Below are 9,653 nucleotides of genomic sequence, written 5' to 3'. Positions count from 1 at the left end.
GGAAAAGAAAATAGGATTCTACTGAGTCTCCCTCCTATCTACCTACTCCAGGACTTCTGTGAGGATCAAATGAGATGAGGCACATGAAAATGCTTCACAAACATTTGGTTAAACTGTAAAATGTTTGCACCTGGCTATAAAGCAAGTCAGGTTCCTGGGCTGAAGAAACTCCAAGGAGGCTAGTTGCTAGGGAGAGGAAGCCAGGTGTTGCTATGTGACATCATTACCCGGCCCACAGCCACTGTTTCCCGGCTGGGCTCGGCTGTGGGCCCCATTTTGCACCATGGGATCTCGGCAGCATCAGCTGCAATTTGATGGGCTGTTGCTCGGGGTGGTAGCAGGACCTGTGTCCCACTTGGGAGAAGCCGAGTGTTGCTTTGTGGGCACCAGGTACGCGGTCTAAAGTAGCCAGAAAAACAGGAAAGCATACAGATGAATATGTTCCCAGTTTGCACATAAATGTCATTTGGGCTCTGCGACCTGCCACTTGACTCCTCCCGACCCCCCTCACCCTGGCCTGACACCTGAAGAGTCAGGCTAGATAGATAGATGATAGATAGTTAGATAGATAGATAGATAGATAGATAGATAGATAGATAGATAGATGGATGATAGATAGATTGTTGGTAGTTTGGAAGGAAAAGGCTACTAAAACTAACTGTAGATAAATCTTTTTTCACTGTCCTTAGCATTTATGGATTTTATAGCTTTAACTAACCATGAAGGTCTGTCTGATATACATGAAGATTTATAATCTACTTAGACATCAAATAGTTAATTTCATTAACTAAAGTTCTGTTTGGAAGTGAGCCAGGTAGCCTTGTGAGTGAACTGTCAGCTCCTCAGCATCTATATTAAAAAACAGTTTTGTTTCTATTTTATGGCACTTTGCAGAGAAGTTTATGCCATAATGCTATTCACAAATTCTTCACCAATATCAAGGTATAACGTAGTGTATTTTTTATTGTGGTTCGTTGACTTAAGCAGTTTTGTAGAACAGTTTAAGATAAATTTACTCAGGTTCTTTTCTTCTCGCTCTCTCTTTTTTTTTTTTCTCCCAGGCTACAGTTTGGTAGCCTGAATTTCTCTATTTTTGGTCATTAGGAAATAGGGTCTAGACTTGCTATATTTGCATTTTCTTGATTATTTGCCAAATTAACCAACCTTTTTAAAAATGTCATTTTAATGTAGATCCTTTCAAAGGTTTTCCATTTATAAGAGGAAGATATTCTAGACAACTGATAAATTCAGAAGATAATACATTTTACCTCTTTTTATTTCTTATGAAAAAATGCCACAAAAACTTTTTTCTTTTGTCAAATAGATATTCTCCTCAAAAAGTGAATCTCGACTAAAACATCTGTTGCAGCGAGCCCCAGATTATTGCCCCGAAACAATGGTAGGTCTTGTTTAACTTAACTATGGAAGGTTTTGTCTAAATGAAGTCATCTAAGGAGTTCCCTTTAGATTTAGCAAAATTTTCAATGTGAAGGAGGTTTGTGGTCAAAGTAAAATGTTAGATTTATCTAGGTACTTTAAAAAGATCTTCACATAAATTGCTAGATAAAATATCTTTCATTTGTATTGTTCTCTGACATAGGAAAAAGTAATATTAAATACAAATGTAGTCTTTAAATTTCATTATAATAGTTTATCTGGAATTTGGAATTGTACTTACTATATTTTGACAATTTTATGAAAACTATATTAACCAAATTTTATATTTACTTTGACTTTGAAAAGTTGTATTTGTGATAAGGGAAAATGTATGATTTTTCATTATTCCTGTCTTCCCATTTTCTGGTATACAGTAGATGTATTGCTTGCCTGTCTGAATCATGTAACTTAAAATGTCTCTAATGTTTGGGTCATCATCCTCAGTGTTTGAGTTGCTCATAAACCAAGCTAAAAAAATCTGAGCTTGCTATGAGTGAGTCTCTTTAGATACGATACAGCAGCTTGGGTTATGTGAGGTGGGGAGATGGAGATCACACAATTCTGAGTGATTCATTTTCCTTTAGTTACTCTATACTTTTGTCTTTGTACTTAGAAACAGCGATTCCAGTAAGCAGCTCGAGTAACCAGACTAATCTTCAGTGCTCTTAGATGGGAATATGGGAAAAGAACAAGCAATATTTTGCATGTGTTTGATTTTCCCCCCATAAATATAGCTGGTTGATACTCATATAGTACTAGAACATTGACTGTTATAGACACAAATCTAATCAAAACAACTGTACATAATTTCTGTAGAAATTAAGTTTTGTATTTAGGAACTGGTTATCTACATAAAAGCCTTTTGGTGATTACAATTTTAGGTTGAAATTTGGAGTTGTATGAATTCATCTTTGCCAGGTAAGTAATAGAAGTGTAACATTTAGCACTTTTATTTTTCAAAACTTGCTGTGATTGTAAAATCTGTGTCATAGCCCTATAACTTAATGTATGCCCTTGAGTTTCTATCCTCTCTTTTCCATAGGCACTCAAATTTTCAAATGTATGCTTTATCCTCATTTACTCAATACTTAACATGTTAAGTGCCCAGCCTGTTTTGTCTTCTGGACGGAAAGTATGTCAGTCACTAGTGACTGACAGGGCGCTTAATGTGTTAACTATATTTTTGTCTCCACTTCACCAGGATCTTAGTTTGTAAATCTTACAGCTTTTTCTCAGTACTTACTCTCTTTGATTTCTCTGTGACATTTGATGATATTGACCACTTACCTCCTTGTGGCTGTACTTTGCCCTTTCTTACCTTTTTCCTCTTAACATCCCCCCACTTCCCACTGCCAACCACTGCCCCAGAACTGTGGTTATTCCTGAGTACAATCCTCTTCCATTCTTTCTCCACACTCACTCTGCTAACTAATCAGCTCTGGGAAGGTAACTTTCAAATCCTAGTCAATTGGGGTTTTTTTTGGTTTTTAAATATATTTTATTGATTTTTTTTACAGAGAGGAAGGGAGAGGGATAGAGAGTTAGAAACATCAATAGAGAGAAACATCAATCAGCTGCCTCCTGCACACCCCCTGCTGGGGATGTGCCCACAACCAAGGTACATGCCCTTGACCGGAATCGAACCTGGGACCCTTGAGTCCGCAGGCTGACGCTCTATCCACGGAGCCAAACCGGTTAGGGCCCTAGTCAATTGTTTGTGACTTCTAGACATCTCTACCTGGATCACTGCATCTAAGTGGTATCTGAAGTGCAAATCCAAAACCAAACTCATTTTATGATTGTCTCTCTTGTGAATGATACTATTGGAGATCAAGTTATCTTTGGCTGCTTTTTCTTTCTAACTCCTTTGACTCTCTGCTTATAAAATCTTGCATCTGTCTTCACTACTCCTCGTTCAAGCCTTTTTTATATATATAAAATATATCTTTATTCATTTCAGAGAGGATGGGGAGAAGGAGAGAGAGAGAGATAGAAACATTGATGATGAGAAAGAATCATTGATTGGCTTGCCTCTTGCAGGCTCCACACTGGGATCGAGTCCACAACTGGGCACATACCCTGACAGGGAATTAAACCAGGGATCTCCTGGTTCATAGATTGAAGCTCAACCATTGAGCCACATCGGCCGGGCAAGCCTTTCTTATTACATTCTTGGGATAGAATATTGTAATAAACTTGTAACTGGTACCAGTATTTCAACATATCACAGCTGTCCTCCCCAGCCTTTCAAAAAAAAAATCCCTCAAGGGTATCCATTTCTGTTGAAATAAAAGCCAAACTCCCTAGCCTTGCATTCATGGTCTCCTAGGATTACTGGTAAAGCTTACTTTCCAGTCTTAGTTAAAGCCAGTGTCTTGAAAAACGGGAATAAACCTTACATATCTCTGAACTTTAAAGGCTGTCATACAGTGTGAAATTTGCATTTCAAACATTTGTCTTTCTTGCATTGCCCACATTCTTACCTGTCTTCCTAATTATCCCTCTAATGTCCTGGAATTTTATTTATATACTAGAGGCCCAGTGCATGAAATTCGTGCAAGTGGGGGAGGGTTCCCTCAGCCCGGCCTGCACCCTCTCCAATGCGGGACCCCTCAGGGAATGTCTGACTGCCGGTTTAGGCCTGGTCCCTGTGGGCTGTTGGACATCCTCTCACAATCCAGGGCTGCTGGCTCCTAACCGCTCGCCTGCCTGCCTGATCGCCTCTAACTGCCTCTGCCTGATTGCCCCTTACCCCTCTGCCTGCCTGCTGATCACTCCTAACTGCCTTTCCCTGCCAGCCTGATTGCCCCTAACTGCCCTCCCCTGCTGGCCTGATCGCCCCTAACTGCCCTCCCCTGCCAGCCTGATCACCCCTAACTCCTCCTCTGCCAGCCTGATTGCCCCTAGCCACCTCTGCCTCAGCCCCCGCCACTGTGGCTTTGTCCTGAAGGAGGACCAGACAACCAGCAACCCGGTCTAATTAGCATATTACCCTTTTATTATTATAGATACATATGCATATACATATACATGCACATTATTTTTACCAAACTGATTTCTATAATGGAATAAATCAGATATTTTATCTATTTCATAGTCCACAGAATATCTAATAGAGTGTCTTGTACATAGTAGAGGCTCAGCAAATATAAATGCTTGTCAAATAATTTAATATTTTCTAAGAGGCCACTGGGTATGTGGAAACAGCAATATATGGCATGATGGTATAAAAGTTCACAGAATTTATGACCTACAGTGATTCCATTCAAAATTATATCTAAAATGTAAGTGATTCTCAATAGCAAAGATTTAAAGGAAACTAGGCAATGGGGCTAGAAAAGAGTCTGTTGCCCTTTTTACTCTTAAAACATGTAGGGATATAGAGGCTTATGATATTCAGTATTTTTAGCCAATTGTAACAATTGGGATGGTTTATATTATACAGGGTTGGGCAAAAGTAGGTTTATAGTTGTTTGTATGGAAAAATACTACAATAAATAATACAACAATAAGCTGTATTTTGCTTCCTCACAACTACAAACCTTTTTTTGCCCCACCCTATATTTTTAGAGCTTTATCTGTGGGCCACTTTTTTGCTTTTGTTTGTTTTGTTTTTTAGCAGAATGCTTCTGTTTGTTGTGTTAAGTCCTACTTTGATTTGGAGAACTATGCTACTTATAGCTTTTGAATCCCTGACATTTTTTTCAGATGTAAATAATAATCTAATTTATTGTACATGTAGGTTTGAAGACCCATGTATTACATGGAAGCAACATAAACCATTTTTTAAAATACCATTTTATTCATTTTTAGAAAGAGGAAGGGAGAGGTATATAGAGAGAGAAACATCAATGATGAGAGAGAATCATCTATTGCCTGCCTCCTGCACGCCCCCAGATCCAACCCGCAACCCGAGCATATACCCTGACTGGGAATCAAACTGTGACCTCTTGTCCTGGTTCATGGGCTGATGTTCAACCACTGAGCAACACCAGCAGGGCCATAAAACATTTTTTAAAAGATATAAGGAGTTTGCAGCATCCCTACAAGCATAAATCTTTTTCCTCTTCATGATTATTATATCTCCTAATTCTATGAGTCATTCATTGACATTTGATTACAAAAAGGGCTCTAAAAATACAGTCCATTATTTTTTATAATTTTATAAAAGTGATATTATGATATATCTTGTTATCAGTGATTTGGTTAGAGAATTAGCTGCTGTACATAAACTGAACCAGAAGAGTTATTTTGCCCATCAAAATTAGTCCTGGCTCATAGGAGATGTTCCTGTCTGTTTACTAAGTACTGATTTTAAATGGTGTCATGGGCTTCACACTACTGTAGGTATTTAATATGTTTGAATTCAGTACCTCTTTGTTAAGTTAAATTGGAATCTTTGCCTCTGCTTCACAGTCTAAAGGTGAGGAAGGCCTCTCCTTGCTTTCCTGAACCTGTATGTCCTCTAAAGATGCTACCTACCCAAGAATGAGAATGACCTAGAGCAGCGGTTCTCAACCTGTGGGTCGCGACCCCATTTGGGGGTCAAACGACCCTTTCACAGGGGTCGCCTAAGACCATCGGAAAACACATATATAATTACATACTGTTTTTGTGATTAATCACTATGCCTTAATTATGTTCAATTTGTAACAATGAAATTGGGGGTCACCACAACATGAGGAACTGTATTAAAGAGTCACGGCATTAGGAAGGTTGAGAACCACTGACCTAGAGGGTTTAGGGTGGGCAGGGAGATGAGAGAAAAAAACAAAGGACCTGATAATTACGCTGTGAGGTACCTCAGGAGACTGATAGCATGGGAATAAGGCTGAGGGGAGAGGCTTACTAATTTTGAGGCCCTTTTGTCTGAGCTAGTTTTTCTGTAAACACTTTGATTCTTAGTGGTATCCACAAACCAATTTGACATGCTATTTGTATTTGTCACTGTTTATGACCAAAACATTTGAATATTTTGTTTTTAAGGTGTGTTTAAGAAATCTGATGGCTGGGTTGGCTTAGGCTGCTGTGAACTGGCTATTACCTTGGAGTGTCGACAGGCTTGCAAGCAGGTAATACTGAACAATCAGGCTCTTGAAAAGCATGAAGTGCACTTTGGGTTTTAGTTGTGCATATGCCTTGAACCTTGGCCACCTCATACCTTTGGAGAGGTGACCTATAAAGCTGAAAATTTATTATTTCTTGCAGAGACCACTTCCTTTTAGACTTGCTGCTTTTTCAGTTTTGCTGCTGCATATAAGACCCCGAGCCCTCTCTTATTCTTTCTCAACCTCTCTGCCACACAAAGAAAGAATATTCACAAGTTATATAAATGTCTAATCACTGTGTTATATACTTGAAACTAATATACTATTGCATGTCAACTGTAATTAAAAAATAAAAATTATTAAAGAAAAATAATGAATATTGTAGGAATTGAGGCCTTTTGTACTTTGCCTGTGGTCATGCTTAGTCAGTGCTGAATGACTCCAAATGGTCATGTGAATTTGGGCTATGCCTAAGTAAGAGCAGTTGATACAGTTGGCTTATTTTGCTTTCATTTTCCCTTCTGTCTTTCATCCTGGGTTTTCCCTGAGTATGTTCTTATATCCCTTCTCGGCTCCTAAGGTGAGCATGACTCCTACAGTGAATTATGACTTCTGTTTTATTTGATATATCTCTAGTCCAGTTCAGGTTAGGCCCCAGAGTTACTCCTCATTACGTTCATTTTCATGTGGCTCCTCAGAGAGTTGTCAGAAAACTAGTCTGGTTCCTCATACTCCAAGTGGTGGGAGTAGACTTAATTGGGAAGTTTAGGTGAACCTGAAACCACAGCTGGAAAAGCCTCTTTGATTTTCTTCTTCTAATTACTGTCCTCTGGACAGGGGTATGTGAGACATAGTGTCACCTTCTCTTTTATATATACCACTGCAACATCCTTTGGGCAGTATACAGCATAGCTATCTGCTGCTCTCCTCCAGGCATTGGGATGAAGCTGAGTTGCAGAAGATTGGAACTATAATGGATCTAGTCCCCATCCTCTTCAGCTGGCCTATTCAAAATTACATGAGCTTAGGTGATAGAATAGAGGAAATAGAACAAGGGACTAGAGGCCATGGCTCTAAAACATCTCTAAATAGGGACTGATATCATGTGGAAGAATAACCACCCCTCAGCAGATTTGTTATGGCTTGTTTTATATAGAAATACATACTTTCTATGTAAAAACTTAATATTTCTCTGAACACCAGTTTCTTCATCTGTAGAAGAGAAAATATCTCTATTAACTTGTTAAGAGAATTACATAAAAATAACTTGTTAATTTCTAGGGATAGCCTTTCCCTCTTTAGTTGCCCTTTTTGTTATATATGGATCTTTTCTGAGAAAAAGTTAGTATGAGAACTTATAATATGAAGGGTTAAAGAAGAAGCAAAATATAAATATCCTGGCAGAGCTTCACAAGAAAATTTGCTGCAGAGTGGAATTCAGCTAAACAAATAAAAAAGTCTTCTGATTTACATTTCCTTCAGAGTTATCTAGTTTCTGAAATAACAAAAAGACTATGTCATTATGTGAGATTAAAGCCATAAAAGGTTAGAGTGAGTTCTAGCATATCCAATAGGTTCTGGGGCTGATGTTTGTTTAAGAGAAATTGCATGAAATGTGTTTGTTGTACATAAGGAATTTTAAAATATTTGAGCATAAGGTTTTCCTGTTCTTTTTTATTCTGTGCTGAATAGCAATGTATAATAAAATTAATGGAGAAATTTGTTGTCTCATTTAGGCATCTTCAAAAAATGATATTTCCAAAGTTTGCAGAAAAGAATATGAGGTATGTATAGTATTTAACAAATTTGGATAGACTATTCAGATATTATAAAAATTGATAGAATCACTTAAATTTTAAAATGAATTCATTCTTACATAAATTGCCTTTTACTTTTCAGAAAATATAGCCTTGACAAAAATATCATTTGTCTTGTTTAGAAATCTTAAGACTTTAGTTGACTTTTGTTGAAATTAAGCATTAATTTTAAATAAATGCCTAAATCATATATACAGAGGATTTAACCTATAATGTTTTCTTAACAAAGCAATTGGTTGTATCCAAAGTTGTAAAATAATTTTTCTTAGGATCCATATTCTCTTTTCCCCTTTTCCTATCCCTTGACCCCAAAAAAAGAAAAGAAAAGAAACAAACCCATATTGCTATTGTAAATAGCTTCAATTTTTCCTAGGATCTTGCATTTGGGTGGGGTGGGGTGAGCTGAAAGTACTAACTTACAAAGGCTGTATTAAATCTGAAGGACTCTGTCTCCCAATGGTGGTATTTCAAGCACTGTGATATAGAGAGGGGAGAGTTATTAGGGCAGAAGTAGGTAAGGTGTTTCATATCATGCAAATATGTACAGAAAGTGTCCCTGATGTGAAAAGGTTCCTTATTGAGACTGCTTTGTTTTGTTTCTAGAATTTCATGGTTAAATGTGACAGCATTATTGTTTTTTCATAGTATAAGACCATGTAATTAAGGATACTTAAGTGCATATAATTCATTCATCGTCTATAATAATAAAAGCATAATATGCTAATTAGACCGGACATCCTTCCGGACGAAGCAGGGCTGCGAGGGAAGCCCGTGTCCTGATTGCCTGCCAGTGTCCGGAGGGAAGCCCGGGTCCCAGGTGCCAGAGGGAAGCTGGTGTCAGCAGCTGTGGGGGAAGGAAGGCCTACTCTTGCATGAATTTCATGCATCGGGCCTCTAGTTTTTATATATAAACATTGGAATTCTTACTGCTTTTTTTTTTTCATCCTCTCCCAAGGATATGTTCATTGATTTTAGAGAGAGAAAGGTGGGGAGGGGGAAGAGAAACATCAGTCAGTTGCCTCCTGTGCAAGCCCCTACCAGGGTTTGAACCTGCAACCTAGGTATGTACCCTTAGCAGGAGTCAAATCCAAAGCCTCAAAGCATATGGGATGATGCTCTAACCAACTGAGCCATCTGGCCAGGGTTCTATTGTTTTTAATAGTCTGTGTGCTCTTGGAGAAGAAAGACAGGACAACTTTCTTAACTCTTTTAGATTTATAGTTCTGATTTGCTTTTTTGCTTTTCTCAAAGCTTATAATTCTGCCTCTTGATTAATATTTTTAAATTGGAGAATCTTATTTATCTTTTGTCTCTTTGTACTATTTGCTAACTTACCTCTGTTCCTCTGGAG

The 9,653-nt window shown here is 38.0% G+C and overlaps 1 protein-coding gene across 1 annotated transcript in view; it reads left to right on the top strand.

Annotated features, from left to right (window-relative positions):
• The window catches only part of RECK (reversion inducing cysteine rich protein with kazal motifs), a 64,082-nt gene that overhangs the window by 9,075 nt on the left and 45,354 nt on the right, over positions 1 to 9,653 (top strand). Inside the window, exons 3-6 of the mRNA XM_006758615.2 lie at positions 1,325 to 1,399; positions 2,319 to 2,355; positions 6,424 to 6,509; positions 8,222 to 8,269. Of these exons, the coding sequence (XP_006758678.1) occupies positions 1,325 to 1,399; positions 2,319 to 2,355; positions 6,424 to 6,509; positions 8,222 to 8,269 (246 nt within the window). The remainder of the gene's footprint in view (positions 1 to 1,324; positions 1,400 to 2,318; positions 2,356 to 6,423; positions 6,510 to 8,221; positions 8,270 to 9,653) is intronic.

This window comes from Myotis davidii, unplaced genomic scaffold, assembly GCF_000327345.1.
Source record: "Myotis davidii unplaced genomic scaffold, ASM32734v1 scaffold534, whole genome shotgun sequence".
Lineage (NCBI taxonomy): Eukaryota > Metazoa > Chordata > Mammalia > Chiroptera > Vespertilionidae > Myotis > Myotis davidii.
This window is presented reverse-complemented; position numbering and strand designations above follow the sequence as displayed.